Consider the following 20,232-nt stretch of genomic DNA (forward strand, 5'->3'; position numbering starts at 1 on the left):
GGTCTGCCCCAACGTTTCGAGAGAAAGACCTTCGCCTGTTCAAGAATCAAAACCGCATCTCGCTGTCGGTCTCCCCCTCCCCGTATCTCAAATCCTCGCGCCGACACTCTTGCTCGGCCCTCGTCACGTACAGCGCATGCACCCAATTGCACGAGACCGAACGACGTATCGCAGCGTCGAAATAAATAAGCGGGCAAATAGATAACCACAAAACGGAAAGAGAGCGTAAACAAGTGACGGCTTTGCTTTTCGGCCGACCAAGAAGAAATCAGGTGGCTGTTGCCCCGACCGCGCGCGGGGCGGAGGCTGGCGGCGTCCCCCCTCGTGGTCACGACGACGAGTGCGGTTGCAGCAGCAGGGGACGAGCGTGACTGGCGCCGGGGGGGAAGGGCCCCCCCCCCTCGGCGGCGGCGGCAACGGAGGGGTGCCGTTGCCTCGGAATGCGCATTCCTCGGGGCCGCAGCCCACCGGGCGGGCGCCCGAGGGGGCCACCTGTTCGACGCACTTGTGCCACCGCCGCCGCGGCCCCTCTCTCGCCGAGCGCTTCCTCGAAGCGACGGGCGAGCCACCTGCGAGGAGTGCACGGCCGCGAGGGAAGCCGTCCCGCGCGCACCTGTGCCTACCTGTGCCACGGCCGAGGATGGGCAGCGGTGCCCGGTCGCCCGCTCTTTTCGTGGCCGCCGAAGCGCCGACGGTCTGTCGCAGGCTGTTGTGAAAGGCCCCCGGACTTGGCCTTCACCTGTCGCCAACGTCAGCAAAGCCTATTGACACGATGGGCCCCGGCGCTTGCCGACGGCGCTAGACAGTCACGTTCGGGTTCCCGAGACCGACCCTTGAGTCATCGGGCCCGTGGTGGCTTTCGAGGAGTGCTCCAAACACAAAAACAACATCTCCCGGAGGCCACGAGACCGTCTGGGACCGCCAGCATTCGGAAGGAGAAGCACCGGCGTGCGTGCGCGTGCCTGTTTGTGTGTGGGTCCATCGGTGTTGGGTTTCAGCAAGAGCGTCGACTCCTTGCATCAGCCGCCGAAGCGGTGCAAGAACGTGGAGGGATTGCATCATCTGCCCTTGGCGAAAGAACACCCGGAAATTGCATCAGCCTTTGCGAACTTCGAACACCATGTGAATGCCTGGAAGTCTCCTCTCACGCTCCGCGGGACTTCTCGCCCTCGGAGGGTTATATAACATGGGCTCAGAGAGCCCGAAGTCGCCGACTGCAGACTGCCGATTGCCGATTAATTAGTCGACCATGCTTTTGTATATTCGCTGTATATAAAAGTTCTCCTTCAGTACTCCCACTCCAGGCGTGTTTCCTCGGGGCCATGGTAGCAGCGAGCCACAGCCCCGACTAGTGGGTCCGCGCCTGAGGTCGTCACCCTCCCAGACGCTACAACTGGATGGCAGCGGCGGGGTCGACTTCGCCGGACCATGACTTCTTGTGTGGGTGAGTGCCCGACCCTTTCTTTCTCAATCTGCCAGACCCATTGGCTCTAAGTTTTGCCTATGGGGGTTGGAGATAGTCGTTGTCAGAAGGACTGTGTGACCGTTCTGACGCGAGCAATTTTGTGGGAAAGAGAGCCAGCACAAGCTAGATCATGAGTCTGGAGGCATTCCGCTTGCGTGAGTTGGTACAAGTTTGTACCAAATTAGGAATCGATTTGGGGCAGACGAGAAGAAAACCGCACATCATAGAACTCCTTCAGGCCGAAGACGTCAGCATTGAGGAGTTCACAGAGGCTCTGGAGGAGGTTCGCGGAAAGGAACAGGAGGAACGCAGAAAGCGGGCCGACGAGAGGGCTCTCGAGACTGCGAGATGGGAACTCGAAAAGCGCGAGCATAAGCGCGAAATGGAGCGGCTCGACTACAAGTTTGAGCAGCTCGAGCTCGCGAAGAAAACGCGGGAGTTGGAGTCTTTTCGCCGAGCGACAAGAGGCGTTGAAGGGGTGACAGGGAAGGCGTGTCAGGGAAAGGAGAAAGTGGGAGCTGGGGACAGAGAGATGACCGAAAACCAGCGTCTTTCTCCCGACACGACCGTCGCCGTTCTTCGCAAGCCCGACCCAAACTCCGAGCGCCGGGACGGTGAAAGTGACGTGGAAGCAGCGACAGAATTGGTGTGTCACGAAAAGAAGAAAACCGAAGCTGGGGACACCGAGGTGACCGGAAACCAGCGGGGTTCTTTCGACGCGACCGACGCTGTTCCTCGCAAGACCGACGCCGTTCCGCACAAAATCGACCCCGAGCTGCGGGAGAAAGAAGAGAAGGCTCTTCGGGCGTCCAGCTGCGACTTCCCGGAGGACGAAGGCGACGCCAAGACGGAGACGACGCCGGGGAAGTCCAGCCAGCTCATGGAGAGCAGCGCCAAAATGCCGGAGATAGCGGTCCAGCAAACAAGCCAGGGTCCTGACCGCTCTGATCGGCACCCGTGCGGCTTCATGACCAAGCCCACGGTGCCGTCGCAGGAGTCCAAGCGGCCCACCAGGAGGGAGGTAATTGAGATTTCGTTCGACGAGATCAATCAGTCCTGCCTGGTGCGGTTGCAGAACCCCGACTCCAGACCATCCACAGAGTCCAGGTGCCAGGAGAACATCGACGAGTGCGCGTCTGGCAGCGAGTCGTCATCGAGGTTGGAGGATGGGAGACCCCAAGTTGGCCATCCCAAGGGATCTGCAACCGGCGGCGGCTGCGCGGGCAAGGGACCCGCCGGGGACACGAAGGAGCCCAGGCTGGACAAACCAGACCGGACGCAAGTGCACCTGAGGACGTCGTCGTGCTCGCGGCATGGTGGATCTGAGACCAAGAACTCGGATGCAATCATGAACAAGCGTCCGAGACCAAAAAGGAAGAGGCAGCGCCGGATCAGCGTTGTACGTTCTGGCAGCAACGCTTCCTGCAAAGAACGTCAAGGCAAGCACGACGAGCGCCTCCCCAAGAAGAGGACGCGGTCCTCGAAGCTGGGAGCGGGAAAACTCCAGGACCTCCATCCCAACAAGCCACGAACCTACAGCTCAAGTGCGAGCAAGGAGCCTGGAGAAGGTACCAACGAGCCTGGGACGACTCAGCGAGGTTCCAGACGGAAGCACAGTTCATCGCCCGTGGTTCAACGTGGTGTCACGTCGGACGTGGAGACCAAGGGAGATCTCTGGGACTGCAACTTTGTGCCTGCACGCAAGTCCAAGGAGAAGAACTTGAACAGTCCGAGTGATGCCAAGAACAAACAGGGCGTGGGTTAGAGGCAAAGAATGACTTTCGACGGAAAAGGGAGGGCTAAACGTGGTTTTTTTAGTGTTATTGAGCCGACTATGTTATTCGGCAAGTTTATGAGCTTTTCATTTTTCGAGAGTCCGAGTTTTGCGTTTCGTTCGGCTTTAGCTCGTTGTGTTGACGGTAAAGTTCCTTTAAAGCGGTTTTATATGCGGTAGAGTTTGCTTTATGAAGGATGCTCGAATTTAATAGGGATATGCCCTATATGAGTTACATTACGGTTTGTAATGTGTTTTTTTTTCACGGGAGTCCGTTTTACTTTGGGTTGAGCGTTAGAGGGCTTTTATTAGTCTGCAAAAGTTTCTTTCGCTAAAGCAACCTGGCAGAGGAAATAAGTTTCTTTGTGCGTGTTTTTCGTTGACAGAATAGTACGGAACTTTCGCGAGGCAATTTTTTTGTTGTTGTTGTTCGTTTTGGTTTTGGTCTGGCGGATTTGAGAGATTGGGGGCTGGGCGCTTGCCTGCGCGGAGTTTGGTTTGGTGTTGTTGGTCTTTGTTACGGCCACTTCGCAGTGTGGACTCCAGCCTGGACCTCAGTCGCCAGACCAGCCGTGAGACCACGTCTTTCAAGGGACCAGTGTGGACTGCTCCCCCTCAAGACTCTCTCCCCGGCGGCGGAGGAGCTGTTGTGAAAGGCCCCCGGACTTGGCCTTCACCTGTCGCCAACGTCAGCAAAGCCTATTGACACGATGGGCCCCGGCGCTTGCCGACGGCGCTAGACAGTCACGTTCGGGTTCCCGAGACCGACCCTTGAGTCATCGGGCCCGTGGTGGCTTTCGAGGAGTGCTCCAAACACAAAAACAACATCTCCCGGAGGCCACGAGACCGTCTGGGACCGCCAGCATTCGGAAGGAGAAGCACCGGCGTGCGTGCGCGTGCCTGTTTGTGTGTGGGTCCATCGGTGTTGGGTTTCAGCAAGAGCGTCGACTCCTTGCATCAGCCGCCGAAGCGGTGCAAGAACGTGGAGGGATTGCATCATCTGCCCTTGGCGAAAGAACACCCGGAAATTGCATCAGCCTTTGCGAACTTCGAACACCATGTGAATGCCTGGAAGTCTCCTCTCACGCTCCGCGGGACTTCTCGCCCTCGGAGGGTTATATAACATGGGCTCAGAGAGCCCGAAGTCGCCGACTGCAGACTGCCGATTGCCGATTAATTAGTCGACCATGCTTTTGTATATTCGCTGTATATAAAAGTTCTCCTTCAGTACTCCCACTCCAGGCGTGTTTCCTCGGGGCCATGGTAGCAGCGAGCCACAGCCCCGACTAGTGGGTCCGCGCCTGAGGTCGTCACCCTCCCAGACGCTACAAGGCGCGCACTGCGCGGTCATGCGGGGGGCTCGAGGAGCCGGCTATCGCGGAATCGACGATTCTATTTAGAAATTACTGGCGCCACTTAGCGGAAAACGGTTGGGGGATCTCCAGGGTAACAATGCGCGTATCTTCACAACAAACACCTCTTGAGCAGGCGATTCCCAAAAATGGCCCCTTCGCGCTAAAAAAAAAAAAAAAAAAAAAAAAAAGTTTGGTGAGTTGACTTTTTTTGCAGAACAGGGTGGCAGCCACACAGACGAACAAGAGGGCTTTACACTGAGCTTTTAAACATGCGGAGAGCAAGTCGTCTGCTTCTTGCGTGGGAGTTGTGGTGACGTCAGAACGACGCTGAGCTCTGATTGGCTTAAATTAAAAGGATACCCACTATTTTTTTTTCTACCTGCCAATAAGTGCCCGGTGTTCTGTCATCATTGCAACCCCTGTGCAAGAAGCAGACGAACTTGCGCTCCGCATAACTTTATTTATTTATTTATTCGAAGCACTTCAAATGGCTTTCGGCATTACAGTATTGGCTGTCTTCGTGTTCTCCAGGAAAGTGAACTCACGGGCGTTTTTTTAGACAGCAGTGCATGCCAACATCTGAAGTTTGTTTCCGACATTTGCGTCTCATTGTGACCGATCACGTTGCGACCGCTTATAAACGCTTGCGGCGAGACGGTTGTCGTGGCAACCAAGGTCCGTCGCGAAACGCGTTGTTGTGGGACGCAAAGGGAGTCGTAAAACGCAGTCGCGCTTTCACACTCAAAGGCACTCTTGCGTCTACTTTCCCACAAAACATATCACTGAAAAAAAACAAAAAAAAAAAACATTTGTGAGTGCATTTTTACAGAACACGGAGGCAGCCAATCACCGTCAGAAGGGTTCGGTGGGGCGAATGAGAAAATTGAAAACAACAACATCAACAACTAATGTGCACCATGGGCATAAATGAGCATGACGTTTCAGAAACGTTCTTGTTTTTGTTTTTAATGCACTCGCTGCGATATACGACGGGAGCTCAACGAATATGAGCGCCAAATATGAAGTTTTCAATTAATACTAAGCAGTATGCACTCTAAAAAAAGCCCGTGCGTCTGCTTTCTCGCACAACACTCGGAGAGCCAATCACCGCGACTTACGGGGGGAGCTCAGCGAATGACAATGCCGAAACTGATGTTGAGACCAAAAAACGCAGCCTGAGTTGTGACATTAAGCAATGCAAGCGTGACGTTTTGCATTGATTAATGCCACAACTCAGTCTGCGTTTTTTGGTCTAAACAAATGTTTCGTCTGTGTCATTCGCTGAGCTGCCTCCGTAAGTTGCGGTGATTGGCTCTCCGAGTGTTGCGCGTGAAAGTAAAAGCACAAACATTTTTTAGAGTGTACGTTTCACGTGCTTGCATCATGCTAAGTGGCACATCGCGACCCCAGTTTTAGGTCTAAATATATTTTTATCGTCTCTATTTCACGAGCTCTCCATATATACCGTACTGCAGTGACTGACTCTCTGAGTGTTCTCCGGGAAAGTATACAGCACAATATTTTATTTTATGTTTAGGGTATGCGCTCTCAGAAATATCTACGGGTATGCTGCCCCACGATGTATTTGGAACATTAATCGGGAGTCTTTCGCAGTGCTACGTCCGTGTCACTTCTTTGTCTTGTCCTCGTCTTTTCACACTGTTTTTAATTCCGAAGTAGGTACCAACTCGCCCAAACCTCAACTTTAGCGTCTTTCTTCAATCTGCTCAACCAACGAGAAGAGAGATAGAAGTCATCCACAACTGATGCACGATATCTGATAATACCTACACAGCCTCATTCGCTAAACTGATTACCGAAATATCCCGAGAGATGCCCCGACCCCCGAATATACCCACACCTATTTTTGGCCTGATTTGCTATTTTTATTTTCAAATGCACGGCAAAATAACCTACTTTCAGTAATTGCAGGGCCCTAGCCATAGGTGACCTCGGCAGAAATGGTGTCCCTTAGCCACGGTGGGAGATAAGCGCACATTGATGACTGGGAAGAACATTTTTGTTCATCGCCCCTCCCCGCAATTACAAGTTTCGCAGGTTACAAAAACTCAAACTAGCATTTTTTTTTTCAACTTTTTTTTATCGCATACCGAAAGTTAGCCCACTCCTTTTTTTCACCCAATACCCTTTCGATTTCAGGTGGGCTATTTCTCGGGATATTACGGTAGGTGTTGGCGTTTCGATAGCATCCTGGGACACAAAAAAAAAATTCTAATCGATCCTTTTTTTTTTATTTGCGTGTGGTAGCGCGTTTTAGAGTCTGAACCTTGGAGATTTCACTACTCCGTGATGTGGCGTCATGAGTTAGTACAAGGAACAAGGAAATAGTGATCAGGGTGGCTGGTACATCAGAGCGTTTTACGACTTCGAGCATCGTGGCGCTGAAACGTATGAAGTGCTTTCATTTAGTTTTCCGCTGGTGCCCTCGCTGCCGACCTATTCCAGGTGTTTGTCGATCTGGCTGTCGTAATAATGAGCAAGCTGTTGTTCCAATTTTTATTTTTCGCGCGAGTGCGGATATGAAACGGTAATCAGTCGGCCGTATCCCATATGAAAGCTACAGGAGCTCTTTGGAAACCAACCTCTTTCCCCAGGAGTGCGAGAACTTGGGGCGCGAGCATGTTGAGGTGACCACCACCGGAGACTATAGTGGTTCAACCACCTTTTGGGTCTCTTCAAGAGTGAGGAGAAGAGACAGAGCACGACTCTAAATCAAAGAGGGGCTTTTATTGTTGGGCTTGGGATAGGACGTGCCCGCTCGCCGTTTCTGGTCAAGAGGTCCAACGAGTCAAGTGATCCAAGATCCAAAAATATCTCGTATTAAACCTCTTGACTAACCATGAATCTATTGACTTGTAGAGCCTTTTGATCCATATCGAATCTTTCGACGCGTTACATCTCACGACTCGTTGGATCTCTCGAGGTGTTGAATATTTTGACTCGACTGTTACGTAACTGACAGATCTCTTGTCTCGGCTCTCACGCGATTTTTGGATTTCTTTACTGGTAAAACCACTTGACCCAAAACGCGCCTGGAATATGCTCCCGTTTTGTTTTCTAGTTCTGTCCGAGAATCAGGTGCCTCTTGCCGCAATCCACGCTGGGGCTTTCTTACAGACTCTCCCCCTTCGGTCAGATCCCTCCGTGGGCCTCAATGTTACACCCAGAAGGAAAAAAAATCTCGAGTCTGGATATAGGGCGTCATAATATCCGAACCGAAGCACCACCCCCAAAATTCCTTCTTCTTTGAATCACGCCGCGGCCCGTCAAAATTGAAATCTGTGGTCACTGCCTCTCGAAGTTGAGGATACGGCGCTGGATAATTGGAAAGTCGGGCCTCTTTGGCTCAGCGTCCCCTTGCCCGGCGCCCCCGGCGACTCTATTGTTAGGGACCCTCGGCCCCTCGGAGCTCGGGCAGCGTCTCTCTGCCCCCCAACACGGGTGATAAAAGTATTCGCGTTTCCGCGGGTGCCAATGTCACACACACACTTCACGATGTTGACCAGAACAAATACGTCGAGATTGCTACTGGGTTCCTTCACTCACGTCTATGACGCACACAAACGCCTGGCGTTTCTAGCAGTGACTGTGGAAAGGGGGATAGGGAGGGGGGGGGGGGGAGTAAAAATGCGACAACATAAAATTAGATATGAGGAAGAGAATATGAACGGCGATGAAGTGAGGGACGTTATGGCATACTTTAGAGGGTCGGTGCCAACCCCTTGTCTCGAAAATGAGAAAACAGAAAGAAAAGAAAATTGAGGTTATGGTTGTCTTAACGGAGCATCGAATTAACCCTCAGCCGTCGAGCAATTTCTCAACGATAATTGGTCTATTATCTATTCTAGAGTGTCATCTCGAGTGCCCTTTTCTTGGAGGCGTGAAGAGTATACGTGCCATGAAGATCTGTTCTATGGTATTCAGAGTGTTGCAAGTTTGACAATTCGGACTGGCAGCTTTCCTGATACCACGAACAAACTTCCTCGTAAAAGTTACTCAAAAAATGAAATAAAAACCTTTACATTTCCGTATACACTTATTTCACGTTAAAGAAGCACCTTTGTCATCGAAATGACCGCCACGAGCTAAGGAACGTCGCCAGCGGTTACCCGCTGACGCAGGGGTCCGACGAAGGACGTCGTACCGGTCGCTCCGCGCGGACTGCAGCGCTTTCGGTCGAGGACGGGCTCAGAATTCGACGGCCTGCCTGCCCCGGGGGGGCCCTCGTCGACCCGACGAGAAATCGAGGGTGCCTCTGCCTGGGTTGCGGAAGGTCGGCCGGTGACAGCTTCCTGCTGGAAAGCCAGCGCAGGCTTGGGCTGCCAGAGCCGGAAGGAACGCCAATGGTGGCAAAAGACAACAACAAAAAATCAAAAGATTTTTTTTTTTTTATGTGAAAAGGAAGTGGAGTTTTTATTTACGCGGCATTTTAACCTTTTGAAAAACCGCAGTAGAATATATATATATATATTTTTTTTTTTTTTGAGAGTGAGCGAGTGAAGCGTCGTGCTCGTCGTCTGTGCGCGCGAATCGTTGTTTTAATATCTAATCGGGTATACTGAGCTTCGTCGTTCGATGAAATCCTTCTATCATTCTCCGCGATTGGTCGTCTCTACCACGCACCCTGCGAAAGAGCAAGTCGTCTGCTTCCTTGGTCAGGAGTGGTGCTGACGTCAGAACGACGTCGAGCTCTCATTGGCTGGTTGAAAAAAATAGTGGGTAGACCCCAAGGCATCCAGCATTGAGGTCTACACACTATTTTTTTTTTTCAATCAGCCAATAAGAACTCGGCGTCGTTCTGACGTCACCGCCACTCCTGACCAAGGAAGCAGACGACTTGCTCTCCTCATAGACATAGCTTACATTAGTTTGTATCCGTGGGTATTTAACGATAAACAAAGAGACTTACATTTTATAGATCGAATTGCAGAAAGGGGAAAGAAATCAAACAGGAAAATTAGCGCAGAAGAAAAAAAAAAGTTATGTAGATAAGACTAATCGAGACCAATTGGACCGTTTATTCAACTGATGAATGTGATATAGAAAAGCGAGTGATAAAACCACAGTAGTCTACATTCCTGCACTGACACTACAAAGACCTCAAAATAATATTGAGCTCCGATCTTAGGAACTACAACGTACACTAGCAGATATAATGAACACTAAAGAATCTGGAGTGCCTAGTTTCCCGCAAAGCACTTGGAAGTTGGGAGAGCCGATGAGTTCCACAGCGAAGACTGTTTCTTTGTGTCTAAGCACATGCTCAGCCTCGTCGTTCGCCCAGCTTTCTCCTCAGATTGCAGCGATGGGATCTCTCGAGTGTTTTGCAGAAAAGTAGGCGCTCCAGATTTATTTTAGTATAAAGATCGAGAAATTATATCTCCTCTGCAATGAAAAAATTGCACAGGGCTTTTTTTTTTTTTTTTGCGTGTAAATTTTGCTGATTTGGTCGTGACGCGGTCAATACCAAATGATGACGTCCTGTGCCCCGCGGGACTTTAAAAGTGGCCGTGCGGAGGAGAGAGAGCTTTGCCGCAGTTGGCGTGTACATGTGACGAACGCCGGGGAGAGGGAGAGCAGTGCCTCTGCTGCAGAATCGGGTTTTGCCTTCGTACATTAACATTTTTTTGACAAAAAAAGAAAAAAAGAACACAAACGGCTACCGCTGTTAAAAAATAAATGAAAAATAATACGGCTTGAATGTTAGATTGCCGGCTACTGTTCACGACCATTCAGAATAGTGACGGAAGTAGACCTTTCCGGAAAATCCTAGTAGAACTTGCAACGAGGTGAATTGTGGGGCTGTTCGGATGTACGCTCGGGGGTGCCGTCTCGAACGCTTCATATATCCTGGTAGCGGAACGATTCATTCTTTCTGATCATTAGGAGCTCCGAGCACACGCACAAATAAAGCGAATGAAAAAGAAGGTCATCACAAACTCTGTTTTGCTTTATTCTGCCTTCTCTGTGTTCTTAAATCAAGAACTGATAAACATAAACATTTGAGTTCGCTTCGTCGCGACCAAGTGGTTGTCCGGGACTTTGGTTACAGCAAGGAGCCGAGCCAGGGCAGAACCTCATCGGGATGCAGGAACCGGGAAGGACCAGGGAGTCTCGTATAACTCTGTTTATTTACATATTGACAGGTTCAACTTGATAGCACTTGAAAGCACACGCTAGCAATAAAAAAAGAAATTGGCTTGCTTTGTATGTTTATGGAGCCTTGATGGTGGTACGCCTCAACGGGTGATCGGTCTCCTAGCTGTAGATGAGAAATTTAGCCAGTGCAGTACAACCGCTAACCTGGGTTTTTTAACGTGCATCACGCAATAGTGATTACACGAATGCGTGCCGGTACGAAACTCATCCAGATCGAAACGGGCGGGGGCGGCGGGGATCGAACCCAGGAGGTTCCCAGCGCAAGCTTTCGCTCCACGCTCCGAGCTGAGACGCGTTAGCCGTGCTGAGACGCTCGGCCCTGCTCCTTTTACAGAGTCGCATTTCCCCATATCGCCAGCAGGGAATCCCCATGGTCAATGCCTCGACCAAAGCAGTGGGGTCATTATTCCCAACGTCCAGGCATGCCCCACCTCTTTTCCTCACACACCGCCACTCCCGTCACGCTCACCGTCGGGCCAGACGTCCTTGGTCACTGTGTCGCCGGTCAATCTCGGCGGCCCACGGCGCCATGGAAGTCCGAATGGCAGGCGTCTTGGCTTCCGTGTGGTAGGGAAATAATCCCATAAACGCTCGTACCTGGGGAAAGGGCGCGGAGCCCCCTCCTTTGTCCAGGAGCGTCCCAAAGCTGTCGGGACGACGAGGGGCCGGTTGGTAATTACGTCCCGTGTTTACACTGGCATCGGTCAACTTGATGAACCCTCGCAGAAGGCCACGTCGTCCCCTTGTACGAGGGCACGTTGGCGACCCCATGGTGCATCTCGCTTTGCTTCCGGGTCCAGCTCACCGGCACCACCTGGCGACGACGCTCACGGCCGTGCACCTGCGGCGGTCGGACTGGGCGGACGAAAATTGTCTCACAATTGTCGAATTTCACAACAGCTCCTTGGATAATTTCACGTGCCGTACATCTGAACGTCACAATCCGTAAAGCAGACGCTGGGGGCACACATAATTTCGAACAGGTCTATTGCCGGACTGATCCATTTTCCAACCCGGCAAAGGCCCGTGACTAACGCCTGCTGCAACTTTAAAATTTTTGTTCTCGTTACCATATATATTTTAAAAAAAAACAAAAAAAAACGGAAGTTTTTTTTAGATGTTTATTTATGTTTCGTTTCATAGTGGGTGTAGAGTGCTGTAAACTAAAACGTTACCAATTCGAGGACGTGGCTTCATGTAGCGTCTCATTTCCACGACAGCGCATGCCGACCAAACGCTAACTCGAGACAAGCGCGATTCAGGAGCTTTGACAGCATGGTACGGTATAATCGGTGACTGGTTAAAAGTGCAGTAGAAGCTTTACCGCGCATACGCAGTCAAAGCTGTCGGGGTTGAAAATATGCTTTCGGATTTTGAATTGTGTGCGTCTTGATAAGATGACATATTGCCAATCTAAAACACACCTACATACATCTTAATTCTTTACATAATGGGCACAAATAGACATGCTCCTTGAGGAAAGGGAGTTCTTTTATTATGGTTCTTCAGGTGGATACGAGTATAGTGCATTCTCAACCTGTCACCGACCATGAGATGAAACGAAGTATACGAAAAAAACGTCGCATGGTCCTTTTGACGTTACACGAGCCGCGACACGGAGGCAGCAGCGAGCAACCATCGGGCATCGAAGCGAATAAATAGCCCTCTCCGTCGCTCTTCCCGACGGCAGCAGCCCAAGGCCCCGAGGCAGTGCGTCCCCTGCGGAGGCACGGCTCTGTGCGGAGGCAGACCGCGCGAGCCGCGGGGTCCCAGCCGCCGGGGGAGAGCGGGCTGGCGCGTGGGGCACTCCACGTGCCCGGCCGAGCTCGCGGCGGGTCCCCGCATCATCCCCCGAGTCCTCGTTCGCCGCCGGGTGTCCCCGCCAGCTGTGCGTCGATCCCTCGCCTCGGCTCCCTCGCAGCTGGGAGGCGTCGCCTGGCAACGCTCATCCGTCGGGGCGCGCCGCCGTTCGCGGCGGGGCCGGCGGCCAGTCGACGGGACTCCGCCATGGGAAGCGCACGAGCGGGGCCCGGTACGAGGTCGCCCTGACGCGAGGCGCGCGCCGCCACGCCTCCCCCGCAGCAGGTGCCGTCATGAGCGCCTCGTCGAGCGACGACAGCGGCGTCGACGTGCAGCTGCGACGGAACAAGCGCAAGTCGAGCGAGCCCCGGCGACGACGCGCGACGCGGCGCCGCCCCGATCGGGGCACCGACGACTCCGGAGAGGACGAAGAAGGCCACCGGAGAGACTCGGTCATCCGGGAGGCACCGGCCGGCAAGCTCGCGACCGCCGCCGACGAGGACCTGGGACTCGACCTGACCACGACGTCCAGCTCGCCGGCGACCTCGGCGTCTTCGGGAGTCGCGTGCAGTGCGGATGCCGACGACGAGTGCCTCGACTTGCGTGCTCTGGCGCCTCCGCCGTGCTCGTCGGCCGCCTACGACGCCCGCGATGGCGGGCTTGCGCTGTTCACCTCGCGGACGGACTTGCACCCGCGTCGGGACGCCGTCGCGTCGGTGTCCGGCGCCCGGGGCGCTCCGAAGGCGGCCTGCAGGAAGCCATCGGAGAAGAGGCCCTCGCACGTCCTTCTCGAGCCCCCGGAGGAGCTCCCGCGCTTCTCTCGGCTGCCCCCGGTGCCCTTCGACGCCAGTGACGTGGAGCTCATCCCGCGGACTTCGAGCGCGGACGGCGTGTCCCGTCCCGCCCAGCGGAACTACAAGGGCATGACGCGGCAGCGTCGCATCGAGGCGAACGCCCGCGAGCGTTCCCGAGTGCACACCATCAGCGCGGCCTTCGAGGCGCTCCGTCGCGCGGTGCCGGCGTACGCGGACAACCAGAAGCTGTCCAAGCTGGCCATCCTGAGGATCGCGGCCGCTTACATCGTGGCCCTCGCGAGGCTTAACGACCAGGACTACAGCCGCGACCGGAGGGCCCCGTCGTTCGCGGAGTGCATCGACCTGTGCACCCGGACCATCCAGGCGGAGGGCAGGGCGCGACGAAGGAGCACGACCTCGACCGCCAAGGTACGTGCGCGAGGGCGCTTTCCCCTACGGCTCCCGCTGCAGCGAGGATTGGCAGGTCCTCGAAGTTGTTTCTCTCCTCGTAATATGTTTTAACTGGACTTTTTTTTCTTTACCGGAAGTAATTGTACGAAAGGGGTCATGATCTGTCACATCTCATGGGGGAAATCTGTGGATCTTCGTTTTTGTTTTTTGTTTAGGGAAAGGTGGAACAGGAGAGAAAAGATGGTTGATGGGGGTGCTAAACTGGTTTCTGTTTGAAAATTAGATAGGAATTGTGTGTGCGTGTGTGTGTGTAAGAGAGGGAGAAGGAGAGACGGAGAAGGAGAGAGTTTAAGAGAAAAAGGTAGACTAAATTATTCAGAAAGTGCGAAAGCGAATGAGACTGAGGATCGGGAGATGAAGGGAACTGGAATTAGGGAAAAGCAGTTGCTACAGTCTATGGGCAAGGTGTTAAGCGCATCGTGATGTTTAAAACCCGAAAATGTGGTGAGGAAAGAAATAGGAAAGTTCGAAGTTGAAGAAAAAGGCACAGGAGAAGACGTCTTCTCCTGTGCCTTTTCTTCGACTTCAAAGTTTTTTATTTTCCCTCACCATACTCTCGGGTTTTAAACATTATGATTAACTACCACCAGCTCACCTGCACGTGCACTGCCTTTTCATTGTGTAAAGCACCTTGTGGCAGAATAAATACATAATGAGGATATCTGGATTAGAGTTATTAGCTAGTGTATCTGCGTATTCCTTTCGTGGTGTTTTCCCAGTCAGCAACCAAGGGGAACGCTGTCACCCTTTTGAAAATCGAAATTGAATTTTTGGTGGGAGGTGCATCACCAGCAACCACGAGAGACAGTCGCAGTTACGTAGCACAATCAGCTTTTGACGATCTGTTTTAGCCGATTTTCGGTTGACAAGTTCGGCCAGCGCGCTTTTCTATTATTAGACGTCCTCTTCGCGGGACGTCTGTGAACCCCCGTGACCAGACCTCAGTTTTGACTAACAAGCAAGACCGCAGTGTTCTCACGTGTTCCGTGTTTGGTGATTATTTATTGAGAAAGCAGCGAGCGCCGGAGCTAGTCTCCGTATATCCTGTCTCGATCGTCGACCTAGAAATCAGCCCAGTCAACGGCGATACGCATTTTCTTTTCCAAGCGTCCGACTTGAGAATGAGCGAGTGGCTTGACATTTCACACACTCCTTCTCTTCACGCGTCTATTGAGGCATCCATCCTGAAATCTCGAACGGATCGCCGTGATTGACTGCCTGAGATTTCGGCAGCGATGTGCAGAATTATTGTAACGGACGGCTGGATCGTCCTCCGTCCCACGATAAGCCAGTACCGTGAAGCAGGAGGCGATATACAGAGGCACAGAGTAATAAAAGGACTGCACGGGATAGTGTTTATTTCAACATGGAGTGTGTTGTGCGGCTGGCACCTAGCCGTTTTCGGTTTCGCACTCCTTTGACGGAAATCCGTCGCACTACTGCATCAGCGTACAGATGAAACTCGTATACAGTCATCTACGGCAGTGTCGTAGCCAGAAATTGTTTTCGGGGAAAGGGGGGGGGAGGGTGCGGAGTTCAAAGTCGCCACTGATCTACGAAAAATCCAGCACTACAACCTTGTTTTTCTGTACACTGTTTTTTCTTTTTTTTTTTTTTTCGAGAAAGAACACAAGGGAACGCAGCGGCCGCATTGCCCTTATGCAGCTGGGATATTAGGCACAATTGTAAAGCCGACTGTTCTCCTGCTGTTCAGACATGCTTAAAATAAAACAGGCTTTAACGGGTCCGACGTGAACGTAGCGCGTTTCCCTATATCATATATCAGCTTTGTTAGGTAGTTTTATTTAAAACACAGGGAATCTAGCCGGAGGAGGCGCTTTCATTGGCTACCTCACATAGTTGAGGTGCAGAGGGGCGTCTGGAAGAAGGACAGAGATCAATAAGCAAAGGTAGAGACAACATATTACCGACAATAATTAGGCTCACGGAGATTCCTTACACACAAACAGATTTCCGTGCAAATCCGCAGCCTCAAAACAGGTTTAGAGGCTCGCAGTGTCTCGGATGGTGTTTCAGCGCTTTTGTACCCGAAAGAAGACCCCGCAGGGCCGGTCAGAGAAAATGATTTCAGCAGTGATATTTGCATGGAACATAAAGATAGAAGAGGACAAAGACAATATGCCGCAGTCGTTTTCTTTGCGTCACATTTAAAATGGAACGGAGTCGACGCACAGTACGCGACGCTGTTCGCGCGGGCACGAATTCGCCACTTATGATAGGGCGGCGGAAAGTGATCATCTGGGGGACCAATTCGAGCAATAAATCCTTTTTGCCCGTCATTACGCCTTAGAAGCACACCGAAAAAAAAAAAAAAAAAAAGTGTCGATGTTGTGTTTGCGTTAATAGTAAACAGTTTTAGTAGATCGTTCCGATAGCGATACCTCCGATACTCCCGATAACGATACCCGATAACGATGCGATGCATGAGCAAATGTGGCGTATAGTACCGGGTAATTAGAATGCAATTAAATGCAAAGGTGCAAGCGAGCTGGACAAGAATGACGAAAATAATCCCTGGAGAAGGGGAACAAGAGGGACAAAGGACAAACATAAATCTCCAAACACAGCTAGGTGTGTCGTTATCGGAGTCACCGGAACGATCTACCAAAACCCTCTCATGTCGCGCATTGTACCGTTAAGAAGGCGTATAAAATACGCGGAGACGCCCTGCGAGTAATTTGTCCTGTAAGCGAATGTAGCTTGGTGGAGAGGTGACAGCGCCCTCTCACGGGCTGAGTCTGGCGGGGCTTCCAAAGTGCGTGCCCCCTTGCGTGCTGTCGGTGCCCAAGTTGCGGGCTGAAGGGAGGGCGCGTCTCCCACTGCGGGCGTCTTCCGAAACGTCAACGTCCTCCCGCGGCGTCAAGAAAGAGACGCCGCTCGAGACGAGGCGGTCGACCTCCCTTAGGAGCAAGGACGCCGAGTGGCCTTCACGAGGTCGGAAGACAGATCCACGTGTCGAGAAAAAGCCACAAAATAGATATTTTGCAAAATGAAAAAATCTCGAAAGGTCGTGCTCCGTACTCTGCTGCTATACCCATGCACAACGAGTTCTGAAGAAGGCGTCCCCGACATTCCTTTCGGCACCGCGGACGGCGCTGCACGTTTTGCAACAAGTCTATTGAATGCCGCGGGTTTGATCACTGCAGAGCGGTTCTTTAGTGTGGCTGTAGGACCGCAAAGAGGGATGCGCGGCTGAATGTGTTTTCAGGCACCGCAGTTCGGAACACGTGGAGCGAAAGCTCGCGCTGCACAGCCCGCGGAGATTCTGGGAACACTCCCCACCCCTGCCCATTTCGGGCGGCGGAGAAAAGCTCACCGGAGATAAGCTCACCGGAGAAAAGCTCACCGCAAAACCGGCAGATGCGGAGAAAAGCTCACCGGCCTTTGAGCGGATGCGAAGAAAAGCTCATCGATTTTTTTTTTTTTTAACTCAGCGGATTTTGCGTCAAACCTGGCAATTTAACACAACTCGCATTGGTCACTTCAATAAACATATGTCCATTTTTTTGTAATATTCTTGAAGTTAATTGGGCATATTTACTAATTCCTCAAAAATTTGTAATCACCCATTCTGTATTTAAATAAAGCCACAAGTATAAAATCAGAACATCGTACACCGGTAAAAAAGACAGCAATTTATTGACAGCTGACAGTACGCCGTCGGTAGCTCTGTCAGATAAAGAGGTTTGTTCTTTGCGAGCTAATATGAAGAGCGGTGTGGTGAACCGTTTCAGCTCCCAATATTGTGTAGAGCCTAATAAATAAGTAGGTGTTTGTTAATGTGATCAGTGTCGGCTACGCTGTTTTCTTTCTGTTAATTTCACTAACAAAACTTTAGTTGCGAGAACAGCTTCGTCCTGTCGTGTTTGTTGTCTTCACTCAATCGTCGTCGTTTGAACGGTTTTCATCATGTATAACGTTTACCAACTCGCCCTATTCGTTACCTTACAGAAGACTACTTCTTGTATAGGTCACGAGTAACAACAATGCCAGTGTGCGGCTCCGAAGGTCATGGGTGGCTCACCGTAGAAGGGGCACTATCACACAAAGGCAACGTGTAGATCGCCAGCACGAGAGTCTAGGTCGTCAGCACGAGAGTGCATGCCCGTGGAAGAAAGAAGCCTCGATATCCTACTGACTGTTTTATCCTATTTTCAAAGGTTAACAAAAGCTTCATAGAGAATTTCAGGCACCGCGTTGTTGCGCATGCACTTTCGGATATTTGGTATTTACAGTATTGATTTTTAGGTTTTAGGCAGACATTATTAAGTTTTCACGTATTTCCTGTTCTTCAAGTTCATAAAGTTTTCAATTAGCCTTTCGTTGCCTAGAGAGCAAGCCACAGAAAACACTCGCCCGCAATTATTATTTTGGAAGCGGCATACCCAATAAGCTTAACAAATATTACAAAATAGTGAGATTTTCTTTCTTACAAAGCTGACGAATTTTAAGAAAAATAAATTTATATTATTATAATATGAATTTCTTCCATATACTTAGAAGAAAAAAATCGGTGAGCTTTTTTCCGCATACGTTCAATGGCCGGTGAGCTTTTCTCCACATCCGCCGGTTTTTCGGCGAGCTTTTCTCCAGTGAGCTTATCTCCGGTGAGCTTTTCTCCGGTGAGCTTTTCTCCGGTGAGCTTTTCTCCGGGATTCGCCCATTTCGACCTGCTTGAGCTTTGTATCGGCGCGTGTTCGTGTAATCGCTATTGCGTGATGGACGTTAAAGAAAAAGTCCCCAGGATAGCAGACCCTCATTGGGGCTGGTGAACTCCCTGCTGTGTGAACGAATACGCAGCACAGTTATTTTATATGGGCGAACGGTCCAGGCAAAGAACGGCATCGATCCTCCACTCTCGAAGGCTTCTGCGTGTGTACTTTCTCGCGGTGCACCCGCGGTTCTCTTTAGGGTAATAAAAACGTCCGATATTGTTATTTACTAAACGGGTGAACTAACAGACTACTTCCATAAATTCGTCACCGCGCGCGTTGCATTCTGGGAGACTGTGTGCCAGGAGCGGAACACGTATGGATTTTGTTTCCCATTGGTTCCCACAATGCATAACGTAGCATTACGCCGTGATGATTCGCTTTAAGTTTGGGGAAAAAAAATTAAATTGTTGTGGTGTACAGTGCTGAGTGGGGCAAAAATATATTGCATGCGATTTTTGGAAAAATTTAGGGCACCGATGGGTGTATCAAAAAAAGAACATAAACTACGCGCACACAAAATGGAACTTTTATGTGGGCCTCTTTGTGAGTTAACCTCTTCTGTTGCTTGTGTTCTGATTTAAGAGGCGTAAAGACTTCTATGTCAACCATGCTGGAACGTAACCGTTGCTGCCGCGACGTTTTATAATAGGTGCGCGATGGCAATTCAAGTTGTATCCTTATCGCTTTGTCGGGCGTGTGAATCATCGGCTGCCCTCTGGCGCCTCATGACGATTGTGTCTTTTCTACAGCTTCATATAACCTAAGAAACGTATAAGTAGATCGTGGCTATGAGGGGCTGCCTGCAAGAAACAGGTATACGTCAAGATCTTGTAAAACAGCACCCTTATAACTAAAAGAAAAGAATCCCCAAAACTCAACAAACAAACCAATTTTTGTTTTGTTTTCTTTTATACGACATGGGGAGATAACAGATATTTTTGGAGGAAGATAAGTGATCATGCAATAAATATACACTGGGCCATTGTTAAGAAACCAGGGCGTTTGCCACAGAAACTGTACCCACAGCGCATGCGCAAAAACACTTTTTCTGAAGAACGGAACATTTGGGGAGCGCTCGAATCCTTAGCCAAAAGCGTCACCTGTTCGGCATGGCATAAGATGTACGTGCTAAAAGTCTGTCGCAACCTAAAAAAAAAAAAAAAAAAAAAAAAACGTAGGGCACGGAAACCTTCCCCATACCTCTCTGTTCGCCATTACTGGCGGTTTTCTCCTCTACACTCGCCTCCTCTCCAGCGTTCGTTTCGCTAAAGTGGACAGAGTGTGGAGGGCCTTGTTTCTGGGAGGAGTTTGTCCCGCTTTTCTTATATTGCAATGCGCTACTATATATAGCGTATAAACGAACATGCTGTTTATACAAGCACCTCTTCGTCTACGCACACCTGCCGATTCGCGTCGATTGAATTGTTTGCACATGCGCCGCGCCGACAGCAGTGTCACCGTAGGGGCGTTACGTCAGAGACCCAATACCGATAGAATCGCTGTGAAGGAAAATGCTAGGCCACTGCATCACGACGGGCGTGGAGCGGAAGCTCGCGCTGCAGACCCCAGGGATCCTGGGTTCAATCCCCACACCCTGCCTACTTCGATCTGGATGAGCATCGTACCGGCGTGCGGTCGTGTATCACTACTGCGTGAG

At 51.2% G+C, this 20,232-nt stretch overlaps 2 protein-coding genes across 2 annotated transcripts in view; both read left to right on the forward strand.

The window, feature by feature from the left end:
- The first annotated feature begins 1,595 nt into the window (after positions 1–1,595).
- Positions 1,596–3,230, forward strand: LOC120849986. The gene has a single exon (XM_040222314.1). The coding sequence runs from the start codon at positions 1,596–1,598 to the stop codon at positions 3,228–3,230; it is 1,635 nt and encodes a 544-aa protein (XP_040078248.1).
- Positions 3,231–12,769: 9,539 nt separating this feature from the next.
- Positions 12,770–20,232, forward strand: part of LOC8038783 (protein atonal homolog 8) — a 15,357-nt gene continuing 7,894 nt past the window's right edge. The window contains exon 1 of the mRNA XM_042292995.1: positions 12,770–13,797. Within this exon, the coding sequence (XP_042148929.1) occupies positions 12,868–13,797 (930 nt within the window). The 5' untranslated portion in view covers positions 12,770–12,867. The remainder of the gene's footprint in view (positions 13,798–20,232) is intronic.

Source organism: Ixodes scapularis, unplaced genomic scaffold, assembly GCF_016920785.2.
Source record: "Ixodes scapularis isolate PalLabHiFi unplaced genomic scaffold, ASM1692078v2 PGA_scaffold3__209_contigs__length_174095766, whole genome shotgun sequence".
NCBI lineage: Eukaryota > Metazoa > Arthropoda > Arachnida > Ixodida > Ixodidae > Ixodes > Ixodes scapularis.